The sequence below is a fragment of the Anas platyrhynchos genome, chromosome 1, assembly GCF_047663525.1.
Source record: "Anas platyrhynchos isolate ZD024472 breed Pekin duck chromosome 1, IASCAAS_PekinDuck_T2T, whole genome shotgun sequence".
In the NCBI taxonomy this organism is placed as follows: domain Eukaryota; kingdom Metazoa; phylum Chordata; class Aves; order Anseriformes; family Anatidae; genus Anas; species Anas platyrhynchos.
In genome coordinates, this window is record NC_092587.1 from 28,763,039 (window position 1) to 28,789,074 (window position 26,036).

At 38.0% G+C, this 26,036-nt stretch overlaps 1 protein-coding gene across 5 annotated transcripts in view; it reads left to right on the forward strand.

Moving 5' to 3' along the window:
• Positions 1-26,036, forward strand: part of DOCK4 (dedicator of cytokinesis 4) — a 247,477-nt gene that overhangs the window by 68,699 nt on the left and 152,742 nt on the right. For all 5 annotated transcript variants that reach the window (XM_038185208.2, XM_038185199.2, XM_038185205.2 and 2 more), the window contains exons 2-6: positions 14,623-14,706; positions 15,683-15,723; positions 18,138-18,193; positions 20,060-20,156; positions 23,997-24,145. In XM_038185208.2, the coding sequence (XP_038041136.1) occupies positions 14,623-14,706; positions 15,683-15,723; positions 18,138-18,193; positions 20,060-20,156; positions 23,997-24,145 (427 nt within the window). The remainder of the gene's footprint in view (positions 1-14,622; positions 14,707-15,682; positions 15,724-18,137; positions 18,194-20,059; positions 20,157-23,996; positions 24,146-26,036) is intronic.

Genomic DNA, 26,036 nt, shown 5'->3' on the forward strand with positions numbered 1-26,036 from the left:
TACTGCTGTGTAGCATAGGAACTGAACAGTTGTCAAGCTGGGTCAAGCCACATACACTCGTTCATTTTTTTAAGGGATTTTATTTTATTTTTTTTACTGGGAAGAAGCATAGGAAATAATGGAAATATAGATTTAACCATGCTTGTTAGAGCCTTTCCAAAGACTCAGATTGCATTAGGACCGTTGTACTTAAGTCATCCTGTATCAGTAATCCCTTTTAAAATTTCTTTTATTGTCGACCTTGACAGCGTTCTGTGACAGTGATGTTCTGTAACTTGATTGTGCCTCTGTGAAAATATTATTTGGTTTGGTTTAAGCCTGCTGCTGAGCCATGCATTCCTTTAAGATATTATGCTGTGAGGAGTAGGAATTACATGTTTGTTTTCCCTTTATTTTAGTGGTTTGTATTCCTCTGTATTATGTTGTCAGTTACATTGCTTTTCCAAGGTCAGATCAGTGAGATGATGCATGCCTTGGATGACCTTTCTGTCTTTCTTTGACCAGAATCTGTTCTGTTTTTTCTGTTTATTCCAAAAATGGGGACCAGAACTTTGCAAAGGGAGGATTTCTTTATGGACTTGGGTAGTGGCAGAACTTCTGGGTACTGCGGCAATTACTTTTATGTACACTTTGCAGCTTTGTAAGCTTTAAACATGTTACACAGATTTTCATTCACTACGTGCTGCAAGCTGATGGATTAAGCAGAGTTTTGCTTGTATCTTAATTGAAGGTGGTTTTTTTTTTCCTTTTTTTTTTTTTTTTTTCTTTTTTTTCCCCATGGTGTGGCAGCTACAGCCTTTGAGGTATTGACCTTTGAGATAGAGTGGGTGGAGATGGGATACAGGCAGTCCTCTTGATACAGGAAAAATGCCCAAGTTGACTGCCCGATGTGTCTATGTGTCTTGCTCCAGCCTCTGTGGTACACTTTATCACCAGACTCAGGAAGAATTATTTTGTTAGATTAGATTGGCAGGAACCCTGTTTTTTTCACTGTTTTTTTTTTTTTTTTTTTTTTTTCTTTTTTCTTTTTTTCTTTTTTTCTTTTTTTTCTCTTTTCTTCCTAGCGGATTTCTGAGCACTGTCATTGCCTTTGGGAAAAAACTGATTTTTTCCTGTGGCACTGTGCAGCTGCAACTCAGTCTATGATTATAAGAATCCATCTTGCTATGAGGTGCTAGGAAATGATGTGCAGACAGTGATGTGGAAATGCACATTACTCAGATGCAGTGTGGATGCTTTTGGGGGCAAATATCTCCTAATAACCTGCGATTATGGGTCATGGGTATGTTGGACATGCCCCATACAGGATCCTCTAGTCAAAGGCTAGAAAAACTGAATATTTGGTTGTGGTAAATTATTTTTTCAGCATTTATTTAAGAAATAAATCTGTTCTCTGAGATGTTGAACTGTCTATAGCAAAGCAGAAAATATCATGTGAAGAATACCCTGTATAATTTGTTATGGTCAGTCCTTAGCTTTTCTGTGGATGATGCAATTTTGTGTATTAACTACAGGACACTGACAAGATATTTTATGGTACAGTCATGTATGTAATTATTGTTTTGGTTTTTATCATCGACAGTGGTGACATCTGGGTGATTTATTCCTGCCAATTAGTTTCTGAATTAATATGCTTGGTCTAAGGGTAATCAAACAACAGAGCAAAAAGCCCAGTAAATTGGGAACCAATTTCTGAAGGCAGATGTTTTGATTTTCTTGATGGCTGTGCGGTGGAAAAGATCAGTTCCCACACCATTTCCTGACCAACTAATTTGTTTAACCACATGCGTTACAATCAAAGGTATGATCACCATAGTTTATCACTTAGAAAATGCTAATTTGCATTAAAAATCATAGAAAGTCCTGCGTTGAAATGGACCTGCAAGAATCACTCTGACTGTGTTGACTCCACACAGGACCACCCAAAAATCAGACCCTATGTCTGATAGTGTTATCCAAACCCTCCTTGAACTGTAGCAGGCTGGGTGCCGTGCCCGCTGCCCTGGGGAGCCTGTCCCAGTGCCCGCCAACCCTCTGGGTGCAGCACCTTTCCCTAACCCCCAGCCTGACCCTCCCCTGTCCCAGCTCCATGCCGTTCCCTCGGGTCCTGTTGCTGTCCCCAGAGAGCAGAGCTCAGCGCCTGCCCCTCTGCTCCCCTCGTGAGGGATCTGCAGGCCGCTATGAGGCCTCCCCTCAGCCTGCTCTGCTCTGGGCTGAACAAACCAAGTGGCTTCAGCTCCTCCTTGTACGTTTTGCTCTCTAGAGCCTTCACCATCTTTGTAGCTCTACTTCAAATATCTGTAATAATTTTATGTCCTTCTTATACTGTGCTGCCCAGAACTGCCCACAGTACTCCAGGTGAGGCCGCGGCAGCACAGAACAGAGCAGGACAATCCCTTCCCTGGGCCAGCTGGCAGCACTGTGCTTGATGTACCGCAGGGTATGTTTGGCCCTTCTGGCTGCCAGGGCACACTGCTGGCTCGTGTTCAGCTTGCTGTCAACCAGAGCTCCCAGATCCCTTTCTGCAGGGCTGCTCTCCAGGCTCTCATCTCTCAGCCTGTACATATATATCCACAGTTGGCCCATCCCAGGCACAGAATCCAGCACTTGCTCTTGTTAAACTTCGTATTGGTGGTGATATTTTTCCTCCTTATTTCTAGAATCTCTTTTTGTAAGAGGTCTTCTGCTTGACTTTCTTGTTCTCATTTCAGAAGATTTTTTGAAGCATTGGAGGAAAACACAGCTTTTTTCTCTCCTTACTTCAGATGCTGGATAAATCCTATGGGGCCTCTGTTATACTATCTGGATACCCAGGAGGCTATTAACTGTAGGAAGGAAAAACAGTCTTTCAACAAATGAATGATTTTAAATTAGCTTAATAATTATATCAGCTGTCTGTGCTGGTAAGCTGGCTCCCTTGACAAAATATGTGGCTGGGAGTTCCTGTGCTCGCTGCCCCTCACTGGGAGTGGTCCCTTCCAGGGCAGCAGCCTTGCAGGAAGGCTTTGCTGCTGGTTTTGCTTGGCTGTCATTTCTCCTCATTCCCTGCCTCACCCATGCCCCTTTCACATGGAGCTTGGCAGCTGCTTTTCCTTCAAGTCTTTGAGTTTTGTACTTAAGTTCAGTGCAAAGGAAGTGCATGATGTGTCTTACTGGCATGGACAATGGTCAATAGATTGTAGATCTGATCTGAGCTCATTTCAGCTTTTCTACCAACCTGCTGGCAGATGCTGGGCTGACAAAAAGTGTTTTTACCTGTTTCTGTTCATTTCTTATTTATGAAGTAAAGTTTTTGCTGCTTGTTTTGCTTTTAAAGAGTTTCAGAAAACAGTCATACAGATTTGTTCATCTGGAGAGGGATGGGAAAACTCCTTAATAATAAAAGAAAAAAACAAGCACCAAGGACAGCATTATGAGCTGGCCAAGGGAAATGATCGTCCCACTCTACTCTGTGCTGGTGCGGCCTCACCTTGAGTACCTGTGTCTGGTTTGCCTGGGACCAAAGAGAGACCTGTCAAGACCTTGATGAGTCTCCCAGTACTGATTTCTTAGAAATGCTTCTCTGTTTTCTGTGTTTTTCTGGACCCATGGTATCCCAAACATACCCCTAGGCCACCTGTAGAGGAAGAGTGAAGGAGAGAGCTGTGGTAGTGGTTGTTATTTTTAGCGACTCTCCCAATATGTTAAACAATGTTGAAAACAAAAGAATTATCTTGATGTACTCATACATAAAAAGATAATGCTCAGATGCAGCAATGAATAGTAATATAAACATTTGAAGAGGGCTGTTTGCTCATATATTTCCGCTGATAACTTCCTTCCCACCAAACAAGACTATCAGTCCCTGGGCAGCAATCTTCATTATCCTATAACTGGCAGCATATTCTTTTCAGACACATTTTTGGATACTCTTGTGCACTTTTCTAAACAGCCAACTGAACCTAAATCCTCATCACCCATGATTTTGGAGTAATAAGTGTAATTTGTAAGCAAACATGAGTAGTACAGGAAGGATCTGATTTTTTGAGATAATTCTTCTGAAAGTATATCAGAAGCCTGCAGAGACACTGTGAAAAGTATATATCCAGATAGTTTTTTTTTTTTTTTTTTTTTCCGGAACTTTGACTAGAAAAACAGTAAGTTTATTCATTTGTTGTTTCCTCTTTGGGTGTACATTTTAAGATACCCATTGGATTATGTTAAATATCCATGTAGTTTTAACTTTATGGAGATTAGTGATGAAACTTGTCAGGGCTAACTACACTGAGTTCTGCTGGCTCAACGATTGAAGTCAGGCTGAAAAGTGAAATGGTTATTTCCAACCATTAAACCAGCTTAAAACCAGAGTGGGGTGTTTAAACTTCTTCAGTTCAGCAGTTTCTGAAGATTTTCAGAGGAGAAAGAAAGTAGTTTTGCTTCACCAGTCATGAATTTCCAGTATATTTGAAATGCCTCTCAAATACACTAGATCAAGAAAGTTCTGCTTCATCTAAGAATAAAAATAAATAAATAAATAAATGCACCAGAGTATTTGTAAGTGATTTGTAATCATCGTCTTCCTTAGATGCACTTACCTAGATGCACTTCCACACCTTGCAAACAGACCAGCTTTTCAAGAGGTTTTCTGCTATTAAGTTCACATCTACATATAACTGGCTGATCTGTATGGCAGTCTACAGCATCTCACAATTGCACAAAAATCTTTGGGTTTTGTTTATTTTTACTGCTAACTAAATTGCACAATGTGCTTATTGCATAAGTTTTTAGGGGTTTTGTTTTATTACTGAGGAAATGACTACTAATAATTAGAACCATATTCTGATAATTTTTGACGTAAAGCAAAAGACAGGCATTTAATAAATGTGCATCATAAGTAACAATGTGGTTAAGGCTACACCTTACCAAAGCAGAATAATTTGAGTTATAAAACTCAAAATTAACAGAACTCTTAGTGATAAAATTACGGTGTTTAAAATAAATTTACAATGAAATGATTGAATGTCAGAGAAATACAGATTACCAAGAGACTGACACTTGTCTGCAGTATAATGATATGAGACACACTGAAAAACATTGGCACTAAAAACTGTGCAGGGTGTTGATTTTATTGTTGTTGTCTTGCTGATGGCAGGTCAAGTATGGAGTTAAGCACTGTTCTTACGAAGGAAATAAAAGAAAATTGGACAGTGTTTTATCTATAATGGCATTTGATGGACCTGTCTGTTATAAAAAATTTACTGCAGAAGATAGATGGGCTGTCTCTATTTTATTAGTGAAGAAACCTCATGCTCTGCTTTTGTTGGCCTCCTTGAAAGTCACTTATTACTTGAATAGGAGTAAACACTGAAATTTTAAGGGGAAAGTGGTCTAGTTAGCCAAAGTCTTTTATACCAAACACTTGGAGTTTTTCAGCTACTGTACTGTTGTTCTCCTTGGAAGTCTCTGATAGCTGCTGAAGAATGATGGTGCAGCTAGCACCACAGTCTGTTTTTCTTTACAGTTCACAAGACTATAGCTCTTTTGAAATTGGAATTGTATGGTAGTATATGAAGTTTCTTAAAATATGTGAAATTATGGACACTAAATTCAGGGCAGAATGCTAGGCTATAATGCTTTTGGGGACAGAAGAGGAGAATAGGGAAATCCTGGTCATTAGGCTTTGGAGCAGACCCAGTGTACTTGGATTAAATCAGCACAAAATTGTAAGGATGCACTCAGCTATTCAAGGCCTGCTTTAAAATAAACACCTTAGGGTTATTTTGAAAAAAGTTACATGCTTTCTTGGAAGTGTCTCCTGAGTCTATAATTACGTGAAACACCCTTCACTTTGTGCAGTCTGTGTAAGGATGTGAGAGATAGCCAGCAAACCTTCTGGCATATGCAAGAATATCACCATGGATCTGGATTTGAAATCATGTGCAACTTTGAGTCTTTTAAATTTAACTTTCTGGAGGTTTTAGTGAGCACCACATCATGCTTTAATGAGGCCCAAAATACACCGAAGAGTCATGATGAGACCTGGTTACTGTGCTTACAGGGTTTTGTTCACTTTGTTGGACCTCAGATGCTCTTGTGCTTCTCCCGTCCACACATTAACATTTTTTCTCTATCTGACACCTACAGAAAGTTCCCAAATGAAAAAAAAAAGAAAAAAAAAAAAAAAAGAGAGAGAGAAGAAACAGGTGGTTTATTTGATTTAAATTGGAAATTTTGGTTCCCCAAAAGCTGTAAACAAAACCCGAAGACTTTTTCAAGTTAAAGTTACATAGCAATAACTCTTCTTTGATGATGATATTGAAAATTAAGGCAATTACTTAACAACCTTAAAAAAAAAAAAAAAAGAAGTTACTTGGAAAGACTTAATACTTTGGAAATACTTAGTCATAATGAAAGTCATAGTAACAGTTATTTTTATCTGAAGAAGGTTGTCCTCATAGACAATGTCATCTTTAACATAATCTACTTTTTTCCATGTTCTGCTTTGGTCTTTCAGCTGGATTTTTAAGTTGTTGCTGACACTTTGTCCATACTTACTGCTCATGATGTCAGTCTAAGAGCATCAATACTGCATCTGTGGCTCTAGAGAGAGTATTAGAGTGCTGTGAGACCAGATGGTCTAACTGCACGTAGCATAGCTCCTGTATTGTGTTCAGTCCTGTAACACGATTGAACGCATGACATCTACACCTTATGGTACTGAGTTTACCTCACTTTCTACTGCGATACCTGAGACAGGTTTTACATTGACATTTCTTCTCTTCAAAGAAGGAAAGTCTTAAAGGAAATCTGATAGTGAGGAGCAGTATCATCTACTCATAGACTCCAAAGTGCACTAGGTTTTCTAGATGTGTACAGACCTGCTAGTTTTATTTTCTTTTTACTTTTAAATTTCCATTTCCAGAACTAATGCATATCAAGAAAGTGCTCTTAGCAGAGTCAAAATGTAGACATAGTAAGAGGCAGTAGGAGCTCAAGAAATGCTTAACTCATATTCGATTGAAGAAGGAAAACAATTAGTGAAATCTCATACCTGCAAGGATAGGTACTCTGGTGGTGTGCACTGAATTACTCTGGGTATTCTAGGCAGGCAGCCATCCTCAACAGCGGGTAGGTGCCCCAGGAAGCCACCACTTGTTATTTTTAGTGCTTTTCCTAAGATACTGCTTAATATCTAAGGTACCTAAAGGAAAGAGTTAGCAAAAGTTTTTGCAGATGTTGGGGGAGCTGCTATTGAACCAGGTGATAAAGTTCCTCCCTGAAGCTGAGATGCAGGATGAGCAGGGCTTGACAAATGCTCAGACAGGCACACTAAACTGATTATCTGTATTAGAATAGTCGTATGGGTTTTGGCAGCATTGTAATCAGGGATTTGAAAGCGATTACCTTGCTGAATTTAAATGTTGAGACCAGAACAGGGGGGGTGTGCTCTGCTACAGCTCTTTGTGTACTTCAGCCTTGGTATTTGCCTTGCCTGTGCAAATAGCTAGTGCCAGCAGCAGCAGGAATGTTGGATGCTGGCTTTGTTTTTCAGACAAGTGAAGAACGGGCATGTGGAAAGGTTCGTGGTTCTCCTTACGTAGTATTTTCATAGCTTGGACATTGCTAGAAACTTTTTAATGATTTTTGAAGTTCCACGAGGTATTTTCATAAATAGTTGTTCGATAAATGTTCCTATTAGGAACATGCCATGCAGACACTCATCTCTGAAGAACAGGTGAACGCTGCACTTGAGCAGCACTTGAGATATTCAGGAGCCACGTGTGGCTCAGGAGCCCCGGGCTGTCAGCATCTGAGCTGTGTGTTTGATCCTTTTAATTGTGGTGGGCATACAGGAGAGAGAGCTCACACGCTTTCACGTCAATATAAATTTAAGGGTTCTTGTCCTCAGTGACCTGCAGGAGATTTAAGTATCACTTCTATTATTGAGACTAACACGGGTATTGTCTCTATCGAGGAGAGGTTAGATTGATTTCTTTTTCCCCCCTCTCTGCTTTTCTGCCATTGCCTTCATTAGCTTGTTTCTGGTTAGCAGCAAGCCTCCTAGGGTATCTGGAGGCAGCACAGTGCATTACTGAACAGATGCCTGAATTAACCCGTGTAATAGAAGCGTGAGCGTGGAGCTGTGCTACCAGCACTCCGTTCAGATCAATCCGTATGCAGGCAAAGCTGAGTGCATGTGGTGGCCTGGGACGGTAAGCTTTGGCCATTCAGCATTAACAACGTTGTACGCCTGAGTGTGCTTATGCTTGCAACAATTCTGCCTATTTAGAAATCTGAAAAGGTACCTCGGCTTCTTTTGGGGAGAAAAAAACAACTTCATCCTGGAAAAGACACAGCTAAGGAATGGTTTGGAGAAAAGAGCAGAGAAGGTGACAAGAGAAGGTGCTCAAACTTTCCCCTAAGAACAAGGGGACGTGAAATGAAATTGTAAGTGGCAGGTGTGAAATAAAAGGAAAATTTCTTTTTTTCCTGAGCCTTATTTAAACTGGAAAGTTCACTTCCAGGGCAGTTTGTGGGCACCAACATTACAAGGCATTCATAGCCTAGTTACACAGATTCATTGATAGCTGTTGAACACAGAACGATCACGGCTGGCTCAGGAGACACGAGATGCTGAGAGCTGTGCTGCTGGCTGCCTGCGGTGCTTGCCAGTGGTCAGCAGCATCTGGATGACTTCACAGACAGAATCCTGAGCAGAGATGTTGGTCTGACTTCTTGATTTTATTTAATGCCTGCTTTGATGATGTGCTCTCTTTAATGTTGCATTTTCTGCAGCTGCTTACATTGCCAGATTTGTATTGTGTTTGCTCTCCATATGTACATATCTGTCATTACTCATCACTTAAAGGGCTGCATGAAAACAAGCTCCATTTTTTGTCGTAAATGAAATACTGAACAGTAAAGGATTTACCAGCTGAACTCTATGCTGTCTTTTTAATATTGGAAGCTCCCTGGTTTTATTTATTACAGCTTTTCTGATATGTTTTCAAGTGTTGAATTGAAAATAAACCTCTTGAAGTGGTTGTACCTGAAACTCAATCTGTCAAGAGAACAGCACTTCAAGTCCTGAACACAAACTTGAAAAATGGCTTTTGCCACAGAGAGGACCTGATTTCAATTATAGCAGATAATATCTGAAATCAATAATGGCTTCTGGTCATCTGTTAGGAGGAAAGGAACAACAGTGCCTGCCTCATTAGTGCTTATGTGCAGGTCTCCAGTTATTTCAGGCATAAAAATTTTAAGAATGTAACCCCGAGCAAAACTTGGAAATGGGCCACCCACCCCTGCTACCAGCAGATCAATTCCTTTTCTATCACAGCTTCTTGTTCCCTGTCAAAACCAGCCCCTGTGACACACAGTTTCCACCCCCCAAATCAGTTATTTCCCTTTGTGTTTTTATATTTCTGTGCGGTTCCTGTGCTCTCTCTGGTAGCTGGGACATCATGGCTCGGGGCGTTGAACTGGAGTCTGCTTTTTATTCCACCACTGAGCGTGCACAACATGGCCAAGTAATTTTAAAGTGATGATTAAAGCAACTTACATTTTTCTACCCCCAACCCTCTTTCTTCAGATGAGGGACTGTCTTTTATTACCCGAACCTGAGCCTGCTGTCGTGGCACAGATGCCCAGCTTTGAGGTCTGCAGATATCGCCTCCACTGCTCCCAATGCCTTTGCAGGTGGAGATGTAAGCCCTGCTTAATGTTAGCTTGGGACAGGGGGCATCTTGAGCACCACGTTGCATTGCACCGTTTGTGGGGGAACATTTTCATCTTATAAATAAAAAACCTGAGCCAGGCATGACGCACAACGGGGTCTCGGTGAGTCCCAAGTGCTTCTGTGTAATGCTAGCTCACCTGTAGGATTTCAGTGCAGTAGTTGTCACTGGAAAAAAAAAATCTTGTATTTTTCAGAACAGCAATTCTGTTCTGTAAAAGAGCAGAAGGGTCTTGCACTAAAGAACTTCGTTTAGGCTTTAATTAAGACCTTGGGCTTGGATTGATCTGTTTATAGGCCAGGGGCCTGTATCTCACAGCTGCCCAACAGGGAGCACAGGCAGGCAGTGACTTAGATAATGAAAGAGATGAAAGGGAAGGTTTCTTTTGAGAAGCTAAACATAAGCTCCATCAGATTAGTCCTTCTCTCTCCTCGTTTTCCTAATTGGGACAATGGTCTGATGTGAAGGTTAAGACGTGAAATCTCATTCCAGTAGTTCACAGTGAAAAAAGTTGTGAGAAACTCATCAAGAAGATGTTCTGTAATATCTCTTATCATGCTCCTGATTGAACTCACTCTGTTTTATTGACCTTTGCGGAAGAAAAATATTAAGGATGACATTTTGTATGGTTTTTAGCAGTATATCACAGATAAGAAACTTAACCCAAAAGAAAAGACCCTGATGGTTTCACCTTCTGTGTGGACTGGGATTTTGTGTCCTAGGTTGCTTTGCTGACGTATCCTCCGAGTACCCTTTGGCAGCAAGAAAATACTTAATAGTTCCAAGTTAGCTGTTGTATTTGAACTCAGTTTCAAACCTCCTTCTGGGAATATATCCTCCTGCAAACCTTTATTCTGGAGTTTCACATTTCCTCTTTCTACTGTGGCTGAGGGGTGATCAAAGAGGGCATCAATCACCGCGCCTGGGCCTGAAACACAAACAGGAAATGTGAAGGACCTTCAGGTACTACAATGACAAAATGAATGTAGGTGTAAGTGCTTGTGATGCACAGCTTCCTGGGCCTGTGTGTGCAGACAGCACTCTTACAGGGACTGGGAGGGGAGCTGTATGCAGAGGGGATTTCCTATCTATCTCCTGCCCACCCTCCTTGTGTAAGGTCTCCGCTCTCCAGTTGCAAGGGGGGCGAGAGGAGGCGATAACCACACCAGATGTTGTCGTTGTGACAATGAAAATGGTGTGGATTTGGTGCACGTGCTTCGGCGAATGCTGTGTATATAAAAAGTCCGGTTCTGTGAAGATGGTGAATGCACACTGCTCTCTGGAGCTAGGTTAGGAACACTTTCAACCACAGCACTGCACCGTGGTTAATTATATACATACTACTACAAGAAAAAAATAAAAAACAACGGCAGTGTTGCAGAACAATGTGGCCACGGGAGGAAAGGGCAAGAAGCTTGGTCCATCAAACCTGTATCTCAGCTGGGCTGTGATAATAATCCTGTGCCTCAGCCAAATTGCTGAACCCCAGGATCTCCTCCAGTAGAACTGAGGCTACCTCCTCCCAGGACTTCATTATTATCCTCCCTCTGTTCTGCATATGTACATACACCCCGGATAAACTCAAAAGAGCCACCTCCTGTCTTGGTCCCAGGTCTGAACATGATTAGTAGAAAGTTAGCCAAGGAACCATTTCTGTGACGAGTTGCTTGCTCTACACAGAGCAATTCATGTGTGGATTCCTGTGCCTTGCCTTACATTCTCTGCTGCTCTGCAGTGCACTTTTCATTTGTTTTGAGTGGCATTGCTAAAGACGCTGGTCTGCCTGTTTTGAGCCTGACCTGGCTGCGAGACCTCTGTTAGACTCCTGCCAGAAATCTGCAGGTGGATGGGGTGACGGCGCTGCCTTCATGGTGCAGGTGATGCCCTCATTTTTTTCTTTCTTCCTTTTCTTTTTCTGATACTCTGCAGGTTATCTTTCTAGAGGATATTTCAAGATACAATTTTGTCTTCCATACAAGCTCTAAAATGAATTCTGGCTATTTTTTACTGTGTCAGATTTCAATCTTTTTCTGTCTTAAAAGTGTTTTTTTTTTTGAAACTTCTCTTCAGAAAAAAAAAAAAGAGAAAAAAAATATATCTTTAACAGATCTAGTAACTAAGTAATAAAACCCGAATGTCACAGCAAAGTTAGATGATAACAATGTGACAGGATATGCTGGCTCTTAAGGAAAAAAATAGTCATTCTTTTTACTGCGTGGAATTTAAAAATAAGATGTCTCACAAGTATAATAAGACACAAGGATTTTGTTTGCATGCTAGTTCTGCAAATTCTTTAATTTTATTTCAATTACTGTACTTCTGGAGGAGCTATTCTGGCAGACTTCATAATTCACTTTTACCTCTAGCAGACTGGAAAGCTGACCAGTTGACACTTGGCATTCCTGTGCCACAGAGGGATTCAGATACACATTTTATTGACTTTTTAATATATCTGTTCATAGTAAACTGTTTTCACTTTTAGGTATTTGTGTAAGAATTAATTGAAAAATTCTTATTATTCAATTCTTAGACAAACTTTTTTGATGTAAAAAGGCTTTCTAGCGACTAATCCTCTAAAAATGGTGTACTTGATCGCGGTGGGAGAACTGGAGCAGCTCTTTTTATTTCAGTCTTAGGGTATTTTGTTTCCGTATAAATACCTGGAGAGTAGGAGCAGCATTAAACTGAATGTAGATTATTCAGTACATGAGCCTTGGAAAAAAAAAAAACAAAAAGAAATTTAGTGCAAGTTGTGGTCACTTCAGACTTTTTGGGATGACTCAGATACAGTCTGGCAGGCTATTTTCAAAGGGTTAAGTAAGGACCGTGGGTTACAAACAGTGGTGATTCTGCAATGACTGACAAATTCTGAAGAAAGATTTGGCAAAAATGTACTTCTTCGCCTTTTAGAAAAGGAGGTAATGTTTTGTTTAGAGAATTTCCAAGGAGCACAAAGTTTAGCCAAACAACTTGCCAAACAGCAGAAGCGTGGAAGAAGCATGTATCCACTGTCACCAAAGGCACATAGAAGTTGTGTGTGCATCCGAGGACAAGATTTGGTTTGTGCTTTTAAATACATGTATCTCAGCATGTGAAGAAGAATTCCTTAGAAATTGCTGCTGATTTTACAGCTGTGTAATTTATTTCTGTGATGATATTTTAAAAAAATAGTGCCTCAAACAGCTTGAAGGGAGATAATATTTTTTTAGTAGCTTTTGTTTCCACAAATGCCTAAGCTACGTACATTCACGATGGGAGATTTGCACAGTTGGCATTATTTACACTTAGTGATGAAACAAATTTCACACTGCATTTCCAAATGGGCATAACATCAAAATCAGGCGTTTTCCCCAAACATCATGGGGTGCATCACATCATGGGGTGCATTAGCCTACAGTACAAAACATAACCTGTTGTTTCACTCCTAAAATCTGGAATTTTCTGGCAAATATTCACAAAGGAATTTTAAATTTCCATGGCTGCTGACAGCTGATTGCTGCCACTGCCTCTGAGGAGCATCGTGACAAGAGCAGGAGGGTGGCTGACATTGCCCTGTGAGCAAGTGCAGTCGCTGCCCGTGGCGGGCCAGACTCCAGACAGTCGACGGGCTGCTAACATGGATTTTTGTCATTCCAGATGTTGCATTTCCCTTGGTGGAAGAGTACTTACTTGATATGCACAGCTGTACCCAGAGGGGTTCCTTTTTGCTTTTATATATGAAGATTTATTCGCATGCCCATGAGTTGGTTTTGATTTTTGTTTGTTTGCTTTTTTGTTTTGTTTTGTTTTCTTTTGTTTTGTTTTACTTTGCTGTGAGATTTGTGTTCTCCTACCTAGATTGATAGGTGTTTGATAGCAGCAAGACATCTGTTTGGTCATTGAGTGATTTTCTGTATCACATCCCGCTGATATTGGTAGAAAGCCATGTTCCTCTTCAACTTGAAAAATAAGCTTCAATATAATGTTGCAATTCAGAGAATCAAAATCACTATTGCTTGGTGTCATGGCCTGAATTAGGCAGCATTTTAATTCAGAATTTCAGGTACAACAAGCAGGGGGTTGAGAAGCTCAGTAATTATCCAGCACATTGATGGATTCTTAGCATATGTAGGAGTGAGCTTTTTGAGCAGCTGTTGGGTATTACATGTTGGTTTTGATCAAAAATAACAAAATATCAGCTGGCTTGTTTTTTTAGCACTAACAATGTAAGACTTAACTCATGACTGTTTTAAGTATGTGGAAAAGTCACTGTGTGACCTGGTGGGTGCTTTGTTTCCGCGGCCCCTGGTGTGTCCAGTACGGGAGGTCCACGTGTGCAGCTCCTGCCCCAGCTTCTGCACAACTTCCCTGGCCAGCAAGGCTGGGGGGAGCGATGCATGCCAAAGGATTTCAACAAACAGCCTGCTTTGTAGCGTGCCTTACTATTCCCCACCCCCTAACCATTTCCTCAGGTAGGATTATATAAAGTGTTGGGTCTACAGCATCCATTAAACTTCTGAGAAATAAGTCTTCCCTTTTGTGACAAGTCGCTGGTACAGATGGCAACAAAAATATTGGTGCTTTCTGCTTGCAGACGTCTGAGGGCAGCTACGTGTTAGTGGGAACATTTGGAATAAAACAGTTTCTGTCCTTGAGGGTAGTTATGGGTAGTAGACTAGCTGGCAGCCTTCTCCAGTACAAGCTTTCCATTCATGCGTAGTAGGTCTGTAAGTGTTTCTTTTTTTTTTTTTTTTCCAAATTCTATGTTTTAAATATTCTGTTCATAACAGTGGCTTAACCTCTGGTTCTTTGTACAGTTCATGGTTTCAGTATTAACACTTAACTACCCCTGTTAGTATACTGTTTTTATTAAAGAACAATCCCAAGTTATATCTTACTAATTTAAACGTCCTGTCTCTTTCAGTAATAGCTGGTTTTCGAGGGACAGTCCCCCATGGCCTATCACTGGAGATTGGAGACACCGTTCAGATATTAGAGAAATGTGATGGTGAGTTCACAGGCTGGACTTCCAGTGGTAAAGAAGGCTCCGATACTGTTGATTTGAACCCAATTACTATTCATTTATTTTCTTAAATGAACACATTTTTGTAAAGTCAACTATACAACAAATTCCAGTCTCCATTTTTTTCCACAGTTCTAATGAGCTCTAATTCCTATTATAATTTATTTGTAATTCATCTTTTTTTATTTAATCTCCTTGTTTAATAAAACTTCACAGAAGATAACAGTTAAAAGAGCAAGGAGTTCTCATTGTGATTCTTCTGCTTTCTGGGTATTTCCTGGGGAAGTCTGACTGCCATCAGGACCCTTTCATATTCATTTGAAGTCAGAAGTTTAAAAGCAGCAATGTAAAAATTCTCCTCTGCCTCTGTTCTAAATTACAGAACACCAAAACGGTTTTAGAAAATGACCGTTACTACTATAAAAGAAATAAAGATGCAATTTTTTCATAATCTGTTCCCTTATTTCATCACCTGAAGTTTATCTGCTAATATGACTTTTTGTTCATTTAAGATTATGTAGGTACTTTTGTGGTTTCATGTTGGAATTATATACTGTTAATCTTGCTGTAAGAAATTTTCTTACAAAAGGTGTAAGATACATCATTTTGAATTGGGTATATTATAAATCTTATATAGTAATGTGGTTGATAGATTCAGATTGTGAAGTCCAAAGATTATCTGTAAATGTTTACAATGAATATGAAACCATTACTCCTTTTGCACGAGACCTTTTGTTGATACAGGTTTAGAGAGTCATTCCTGAAAATATGTGTGAATTAAGTCACCTGAATATGAGCTGGTATAAACAAAACACCTTTCATTGTGTAGAAAGTCCTCTAAATGAGTGCAGTCTGCCAGCACTGTGAATAGTTATATCTGTCCAAAAGGGAAAAATTAAATCTGTTTTACATATGGAAATGATTTGCATACTTTAAAAAACAAAATGTTCTTTCTCTGCAGGATGGTACAGAGGATTTGCCTTAAAAAACCCCAACATTAAGGTAAAGATCAATTTCAGTTTTGCGTTCTTTGGCAAAAATGCGTATTTACTTTATAAAAGTTTACAGTCTCCATGTAAGTATATGATATTTACTTTTAAAAGAAAACTGGAGCTTACAGTTAAGTATTTTATTGATATTGCATGAATTAGATTTGGACATGGATTACACTTCTGAAATGCTCCTGTGTATTTGGATGATGCACTTTATAAACCTGAGGTTCTGGCAAATTTCCTTTCATTTCTGTTTTTTAGAGGCTAAGTTAATGGGAAATGACTATTGAGGATATGAATTATAAATAACGCTAGAAAAGTTAATTACACTGTGCCTATTTTCTTGATGTTATGTATTAATTTAGAACAGCCAGTGGAGACAGATAGTATATAGGAGCCATATGCAGCATATCAATTGAATAAAATATATCTATTTCCATCTAAAATATGTGATTCATTTTATTCTTCTTTGGTGTGTAGTCTTCAGTTTCCATAGGATTATAGTTGATAGTACTCTAAACCAGATTCCACTGTTTTTTGTTGCATTCAGACATGAAATATTATTAAATTCATACATTTATTTTCTTCAGCATTTGTTCATCTTGACTGTGTTTAAGCTTTTCCTATCTTGATTGTCTGTTTTCCTAATCTTCCCTGTCAACCAGCCTCTATCACTGTAAAGACTTTGCTTTTCATATGGGAAACTTTTTTTTTTCCCATTCACACAGTACTAGAATTTTTAGTTTTAGTCATGTCATTGAAGAAAAATCAGCTGTTGTTCCTTTAACTCACACTGTAAGCTTATTATTTTTTTCCCTCTCTATTTCCAAGCCCCTTCAGCTGCAAAGTAGGGCATATAATGTATTAACCTCAAAAGTTTCTAGGGGCTCCAATCATACAAGGCCTTTTGTCCCTAGGCCTGCAGTCTGTTCACATAAATTTGCTTTGCTTTATGTGGAAGGTCAATGTGAGCAATAAATTGAGCCACAGTGTCTAATCTGATGTTTACTACTTTGATCTCATTGATATATATTACAATTTGATTTATAAGACATGAGCAGTTGAGTTTTGTTATCGCATCTTCTTCATCTTTTATTGCAATTCTCACCACATGCTTGCTGTCAATGTTGCTTTGTGGTCTGTCAAATGTGTTGATACAAGTTATGAACAGGTTTTCTAAACATGACTTGATGTGTGAAGAACCAAGAAATGTATTTTGTACTTTCATAGTGGAAATGAATGCAGTTTTCCATATTGGAGTTTTGAAGGGAGTCTCTCCAAAAGTAAAGTAAGAGCACCCTGTAAGTCAGCTTATTGTTGGTATTGCACCATCAAGATTCTTCCCTTGTTATTCTGCCAGCTTGGACACTCAGAGAAATTATTTGTGGCAGCTGGTCTACTGTAGCTGCAGGTGCATATCCTGTTTTCTGGCACATCGTTACAAATGCCAAGGCTGCACATCTTGCTGTCCTTGGGAGATCTCTCCGGAGCTACATCACATTGCTGAGAAGGAGCATTCACAAGGGCACTTGACATACTTAGTAGATAACCTTTTTGTCAAAGGTCCAAAGTTGGTCTCTGTGGTAAGAAAACAGAGCACCATCACAAAGGAGAGCTGTATGCATGCTATAAAGGAGCACGTATATATATATTATGTATTTTCCTTCACTGCATTGTGTAGCTAGCTGTAGTGTATTATTTTCTGAGTCAGAAGTTGGAAGGTTAATTGCTTCGTTTTGCTTCCCACTATGATTTATGAAGGTTAGTGCAATATAAGAGCACTATGAGTGTTGTGGCAATGCTTTTCATGCACAAGAACAGTGGAGAGCCCTTAAATAACCAGAAAGGACCACTCTTGTCTCAACACTGAGGCTCTTTGGTAGGCATCTATCACACCTTTCAGGTGCACTGCTTGGCACAATAGCTCTCAAATAAAACTTTATTTTGACTTTGTTAACTTAACTTCATTTATGAACTTAACTGTATTTATTTTTAATGAGCTTCATTATCTTTATTTATTTTGCAAATCTGTATTAAAGATACTGTTTTTGAGATCCTGTTGATAAGAAGTTACCTCACAAAATTGGTCAGTTTCTAGTATGTGATGGAATGATTGATAAATCATCTAGGATAAGTGAGTTGTCAAGCAATCTTCTTCATATTCTACAAGTTTATCTTCTAATTTTCGTAAATATTGAAGGATTAAAACTCAGCTGAAGGCATTTTCATTTCCTTTAGATCTGTACTGGGTATAGATTGCATTCTTTTTCTGTGTATGCTTCTTGGTAATTATTTAGAGGACTTTTAATTCAGCATGTGTTTGCATATTAAATGGTACTTTAAGATTACTCTCCAAACTCATTTAGGGGGATTTTTTTTAAACTATTTTAACTATTTAACTATATAACCTATTTTGTTTTTCAGGGTATATTTCCATCCAACTACATTCACTTGAAAAATGCATGTGTTAAGAACAAAGGGTAGGTGAAATGTTCTGGATTCAAATATTTAAACATGGTCAGTTACTTGTACCAAAGATCTTTTGCATATATGATAAAGAAGATATTCTTTGATTATATTGTAATAGCTCAAGCTTACTGCCTCAGGATTTGAAATGGTTATCTTTAGCTAACCTGATACTCCTGTTGCACAGTGATAAAATTGGAGTGGTATATTCTCTGAAGACATGCAGTGCAACTGGGAATATCAGAATAAAGAGAAAATGATCACATTTCTGCTTCCCATTATTGAATTTGCCTTGAAAAAAAAGTTATTGCCTTAATTAGAATAAAAGTTATTCTAGCTTGCTATTAACCTGCTGTTTAAGATTAGTAGTTATTTTCTTTAAGGACATCAGCTGCACCATGGCAGACAGCTGGCATTTTACAAAAATCTGTTAAAATAATGTATCAATACAAAAGCAGAAGATTTCATTAACATTGTAAAAAAAAAAAAAAAAAGATGTTTTTTCCCTTTATTCTTTCCTTCATATGATGAAGAGCCACTATTTATTCTTGACAATGACTGATCTCACTTCATTTTTAGAAGAGCTAATAAAATTGGAACAATTGGTTAAAGAAACAGTGTTTGTTGTTTTTTTTTTTGAGATGTAATACTTACCTTGAAAGTATCACTTGTATATTTGTCAGTGATGCTAATTCAGTACAACTCTTTCCAGGTTTACATACTTTGAGAATGTTCAAATTGTGTCATTTACTTAGATACATTAATAGGGAATTGATACATGACAATTTGAAACTTCTGTAAATTAAGACAGTTCTTATCAAATTAGATGGAGAATGAATCATCAAGTGTAGGTGACCTTGATTTGGGGGCATGAATGAGTGAGTATGTAAAAGATGAAGGTTTCATGACTAGCAAATATTAATCATAAAGACTGTTACATCTATTTAAATAAATATAAAAAGACTCATTCACGTAGGTGTAAATAGGAGTCACATTCTGGAGACTTCCGTGTTGTTTGCTATGGAGTTCAATCCACCCATGGTTTGTTGTGCCCTACAATCATATTTGCTTTGAAAGCACTTGTAGATAAAACTGTAGGTTCAGTGAAATAAGGTTGCTGTAAACTGTCACAATATGACAAACCTTAAGGATGGAATAATTTTTGTTAAGAGATACCATGACAATGCTTTCAGGGAGTTCAGTCTTTGTTGCTTCTATTTTCTTCTGTAATTGGTGTTTCTCATTCAGACTCTGTGCTGTACAGTGTATCAGGGCTGGGGGCTCTCACATTATTATGTTAATTCAATAAAAGAGAAATTATATCATGAGAAAGGTACTCCAGGCATGAGTGCAGAGCTTTGAAATGTACTGTGTGTGAGAACAAGGTGGTGTGTAAAGTGATGGTGGACTTAAGACTTTGGTATGGACCAAGCCAACCTGTGTTTTTCTTGGCCAGCATCAAATAGTAAAGAACTCCCTCACACTGTACTAAATTTTATTTTGATTTTTATATCCTCTTTCAGCTGAAGGAGTGACTTTTTTTTTTCTTATTTCTATAAACATACATATTAGAAAAGAGTGGCAACAGTCACTTGTTTGCAGTCTAAGCAAGATCCCTTTGAAAACAATGGGAATTACTTTGACATAAAAGTACTGTTTGATGTGCTTATCTCATAGTAAAATGCTTTCCTTGACTTCTTCAGAACCAAGACTTTCCATGGGGATTAAACAAAACGTATAAGTAAAAAGTCTTGAGGGTTGAAGGAACTCCCATTTAGTTTAACAGACATTACTGTTGGCAGGAGGTAGTCTTTACGTTAGTAATTGTAATGTGATTTGTAATGCTTTTGTAATATCATGTGTTCTTCTGCATATTACAGACAATTTGAAATGGTTATTCCAACTGAAGATTCGGTTATTACAGAAATGACATCAACTTTAAGAGACTGGGGAACGATGTGGAAACAACTCTATGTGGCAAGTACCCTGAATAAAGTTACTTTGATTGAATACTAACTCAAAAGACCAGACACGTTGATAAAATATAAATATTCTTACTGGAGGAAGAAAGGGAAAAATAAGTTTAAAGGTAGCGGACAATTTGGGATTTTCTTTTCCCATTGGATTTATTTAATTGTTCATTTTTTCAATGTTTTTATTTAAACTTGGCATTAATGGTTTTCTGGTCATGTAGTCCCAGTCAGTAAGTAAGCCAAAAAGTCTTTCCCTCTTGTTTGAATATAACTTCAAAAATGATAAAATTCAGAAATGAGATGGAAGAATTCTTGACATTGTGTATATACAATTGTAAATGTACAATATATGTTGTATATACAGATTATACTATCAGATCCAATGTATGGATAGAAGGTAGATGAATGTTTTTCACAGGCGAGTGATCAGAATATATATATGCATACAGAAGGAAAAGAAGAAAAGATTTAGAAAACTTTATTAAGAAACATTATATTAAAAAAATGCATTTTTGGGCATGCTGTTGTTCAAGTGACATTAAACTGTGAGTTACAGAAAATCTCTAAGCCTAAGATCTAAGATTTGTGATTCGTGCTCTTTCATAGATTTCTCTCTTGTGTTTAAGACCTCTCTCACATCCACACATTCAGAAGCACCAAGACATGTCCATGTTATTTGGCAAGGATCTCTTGCATATGACACAGAGATCAGAGGATTCCAGTTGTTGAGTCCTCACTGATGAGGGAGGCAGGGAGCTGTTCTTGATTAGCAGTGATAAACTGATTTTGGACTTACCTGCTACACACTTTAGAAATGGATTCTGTCTTATGACTTTGTCTCACACTTCATAAGGCTTAAGCAAAAGTCCCACTTCTCTTGTTTTTGTTTTGTTCTCTTGTTTTCCTTGAATGGGTGTTTTGAGGATATGATCCGCTCTCCCTCTTCCTGACTTCTTCAGATCAGTTTGTTTCTTCTCCTTGCTTGAGTTAAATCACATTTAAGGTGGCAATTAATGTATACTTTCCCTTGTTCTTTCATTTCTTGTTATGTATACATTTTACTGTATACGTATTTGATTCATACTGTGTACTTTCAATACAACTCCCTACAGGATGTCCCACTATAAAGGGACTTTTTCATCTTTTTCATTGTGAAAAATTCTATCATTTGCATCTCTTAATTGTCTGCCACCATGGGTAGAAATTATCCGTATACTTACAACTCACAGAAAGAAATCCACTTAATCTCTCTATTCTGATTGAAATTTGCCTTCTCTGATCATTCGGCATCTTCTCTATTTTTTTTTTTCTTTTTTTTTTTTTCATACATATGATCTAACTCATAATAATTAGTATGTTTCCTTTTTCCTTTTTTTTTTTTTAAACTTTCCCTTGACATTGAAATTATCTTTAAAGGTTTAACTAAAATATTCAAAGTGTTGCCCCCATTAAAACTTGTTTTACACTGTGATTTGCATTGTGATTGTCTTCAGTGCTTAACATTTGACCTTCTAATCTGCTACATTAGAACCAAACCATGGTTTGGACTTGACACAATGTGCACACATCAAATGTAATCAAAACGTGTGTCCTTGCATTCCCATGGTCTGCTTGCATTTCCCCATAGTTAAAACCTCCAACTCCTGGTCTTAACTCATTGCTTAGTTAATAACTATGACTTAAATTGTGAGAAGCTTATCTGTTATCTGCATTTCTGCTCATAAAGCAGCTGCTTCAGCTACTCAAAAGAAGCAAAAAGTGTGGCTCATATAATTCAGGATGGTCTAAAAGTAACCAGTTTGCTCCAGTAACCAGTTTTTTAGAGATGATTGTAGGGAATGTGTTCAGAGAGGATATTCAGAACCAGGTGACCTTTCTGAAACCTGCAGTGGGTACAGTTGCTGATTTGCTTAGTGAAAGTTTTTGTACAAGAATCTACAAAATACCGTATTTGTTTCTGCTGGATTCTAAGTTACATAGTGTCAATTTAGACTTGTCAGTGAAATTGTAATTAAGCAGTGTGAACTGTTCCTTGAGATGAGCTACAAAGCATGATTGAAAGTTCTATAGATTACAATGGGAAGTAGTTTTCCCAAATGTGTGAAGCACATCCAAGTGTGATTGCTTTATGTACTTTATGTAGCAAGTATTTGCTTTATGTGCTTTATGTAGCAAGTACATTAGTGCAAAAGGAGCAAATCCATGATCTGCTTCTGTAGATAACTATATCTGTAAGGCACGTGCATTTACTTGAAGAGCCACTCAGCACCTTGAGATGCAAACAACTTAGACAAATTCTAAATCTTTGGAAAAAAGGATGCTTTCTTGAAAATGTTATTTTGAGCTTAATGGTGTTCTTAAATACTACCATGTCTTTTGTATTCAGCTGAATAATTTACTTCAGTAGAGCTTGTCATCAGATACTGAAAACAAAGATGCACCTGAATTAGTATTTATTGGATTTGTGTTTTTTTTTTTACTGAAAAATTAAATCTTTATCTCGTGGAAAACCATGAGCACATGCTGTCAGCCTAGTTCGCTGTAACATTCCCATAAAGTCTTGTCTTTGTTTGTTTGTTTTGTTTTGTTTTGTTTTATTTATAAAGGTCACATATCCCTATTTTTCTTACTGAAGCCAATTCCTTTTTTCTTCACTGGTGTTATTATTGTGTATTCAAAATACACTGATTTTGTTTTTTTCCAGACAACCAAAGGAAATAATAAATCAATGCCCACTTTAGTGAGCTGATGAATGAAGTGAATGAATATGAAATAAAAAGAGCAAATTTGTCAAACAGCAGAGTTTGTCAGAGCCCTTGGAATATAACATTTATTGACAGAGAGTAATGCTGCTTCTAAGTGAATTTTAGCTTTTCATGTCAATTATGCAGCAAAATTAGTTGAATTTCATTTTTATGTCATTCTTTTCATAGGAAGAAGTAAAAGGGAAATGAGGGCTTTTGTTTGTTTTTTGTTTTCTTTTTGGCAAGAGTAAGTGTAACAAGTCTGCTTTTTTTTTTTTTTTTTTTTTTCAGTCTGTGTGATGTGCCATTTAACAGGGGTTGCAATAGTTTCCTCAAACTGAATTTTCTTAGAAAATTATATTAATTAAAACTACCTATGGTCAATGAAGGAAGAGTTAAACAAACTTCTGCTGTGTGGAAGGAAACCATTATGGGAAATGTCTTATGTCCTTAACTGGAATATAATTAGAGTAGGAGGATGTGGTTTATTCATATTCACATAATTTTGTCTGTTTCACAGTTAGATGAAGCAGAACTGTCTGGAAGAGATTTCTGTCTACAGGATACTATTTATTTGCATAAAGACCATGGCATGTGCCTGTATGTCCCTGCAAGAAAAAGTTAAAAGAACATTAATGCTGTGTAGTTCAGGGTTTGAATGCAAGAAGCTTTGATCCCAATACGTGTGTGAGTTCAAATAGCCACAGATTACATGTTCAGTTTTGAAGAGACAACAAAACAGAATGAATGTGCTCCTGGAATAAAACAGTGCTGTAACATGCAGCAACTTTTTGTTGAATCTTTGTTGCATCTCTCACATAAATTAGACTGCATAACATATCAGGTGTAAGAAGTTGGAGTGAAATTTTGGAGTGAGTTCGGTGGAAAGATACAGTCTGTGGTAAGCTCTAAAATGATTTTACGCACATACGCACACATACATGCAGGTAAAGAGGTCACACTATAATGGGGAGATGAAGGATCATGACTAGCTAGGTAAATAAGGAAGGAATTTCTTTGAGTTCCACACCACATCTGGATTTGTTAGGATTGTAAGTTTATGCAGTTGATGTAGATGCAATTCTTTCTTTATCTCACAGAGGAATGAGGGGGATCTCTTTCACCGACTGTGGCACATAATGAATGAAATCCTGGACCTGCGAAGGCAGGTCCTTGTTGGCCACCTCACCCATGATCGAATGAAGGATGTGAAGCGACACATCACTGCTCGTCTGGACTGGGGCAATGAGTGAGTAAATACAGTAACAGAAGAAAATGGTGTAATCTAATTGTAATACCAGTTTGAGGCTCATTATAGGATTTTGAAATAAGGAACAAATTTCTGACAGATGTCACCTTTTTTAACGGATTTTCTCCATTTTTTTTACTGTCTGCTGTGTTTTAACAGTGAAAAATGACTTGCACCTTTGCTTTTTTTTCTTTCACTAAAGGAGTATACTTACTTCGGTTTGTTTTAGGTAGCAGTGGTACTGTCTACAAGAAAATTGCACTGAAATGTCTGCAGCTTCCCTTCAAGTCTTTTAAAAACACACCTGACCAGATTCTCATGTGGCACAGTTTAGCATAGCTGTGTTATGTTAGCTGAAATTATATTGGCTGATGCTGCTTTCTTTTTGATTTGATTTGATTTGTTCATATGATTCAGTGTCTACTTAATCATCTCTAACATTCATCTTGATACTGTGCTGTGCTTCTTTCTTTTATCTGAATAACTAATAAAAAGAGCTAACTCAAGTTATATTCTCTTCTTTTTCAAAGCAAGAAATTTTTATGTATTTGTCTTAAACCCCTGCTACTTCAAATAATGTCTCTTCAGTATTACCAAATGCCTAACAGCATAAAGAGTTGTAGGGATAGAGAATTGCTATCATAATGCGTGATGTTGAAAGTGATTTCTAAATCATTTTCTGAGTGTAGCTTTCAATGATCTTACTATTATCTGGTGTAGTTTGAAAGGCCAATAAGCTCATCTCTATTCCTGGTACATCACCCATGGAGAAAATAAGCACAACGGGTTACTCTTGAATCCAGTATTACTGGTGAAAACAGTGCCACAGATTAACATTTCATTGGCATTTGCAATAAGAGTCAAAACTAGCTTGAGCCTCTGCTCTTGTAACAGGAAGGCACCAGGCTCTTGCGATTCTTTCTTAAAGAAGTGCCAGCTTAGGCTGGCTTGGGCACCGTTTAGCAGCTGAGTAGGTGAGTAGCTGAGAAAATAAATGTGACTTTGGAAAACTAGTTAAACTAAAACATACAAGTAAAGTAATCTCATAGATTAAAATCCTATGCTATTGAAATTTTAGCAATTGTACCAAAACAGGCTGATAACGTCATACTTGCTGATCCTCTTAGACCAATCCTCTGTACTTTGTTCTTTAGGAAACTTTTTTGCAAACTGTCTGACTATACATACAATAATAGAGAACTTGGGAAATCCAAATCAGCCCTTGAAAAAATAAGCATATTCTTTGAAGCTTGTGACTGGAATACGCTTCAGTCACTCTAAGTTTCAAAGTGGAAATAAATGCTCTCAGTAGGAATGGCTATGATTTGGATCTCATCTGTAATATTTTCCTTCCCCACTCTACGGGTATGGAGCCATTAACTTACCAACAAGGCTTTTTTTTTTTTTTCTTTCCCTCTCCTCATCATTTGTACCAAACAACAAACATTCTCCGAATTATGCTACAACAAACATCATAAGCTACTAATAACCACAGCTTTAGACTTCAATTTATTTGCTCTGGTCTGTCCAGTACCATTAATTCTGATTTTTGCAAGTGTTTACTGCAGCGGCTACAGAAGGGGTTGCAGAGGTGGATTTTATGATGTGAGCATCTGTCCTCTGAAGCCTTAACCCAGCTATGAAACCTGGGCTGTGGAGTCAGCCAGGATGCCTGAGTTTTAAAAGGATCCCAGTTTGCTTTCTTTTCCTTCCTCAGTCTCTTTAGGGAAAGATGGTGTCATCGCCATCCATTATTCTGTTCGGAAAGTAACGAGATTGTTTTGGGGGACCACATAGAGCAAAATTAAGCTTCTTCCAGCAGAGGAATTCATAGTAATGTTGGAGACTCAAAACATGCTTGAAAGCTAAAAGTGGATGCAAATTTGAGGCA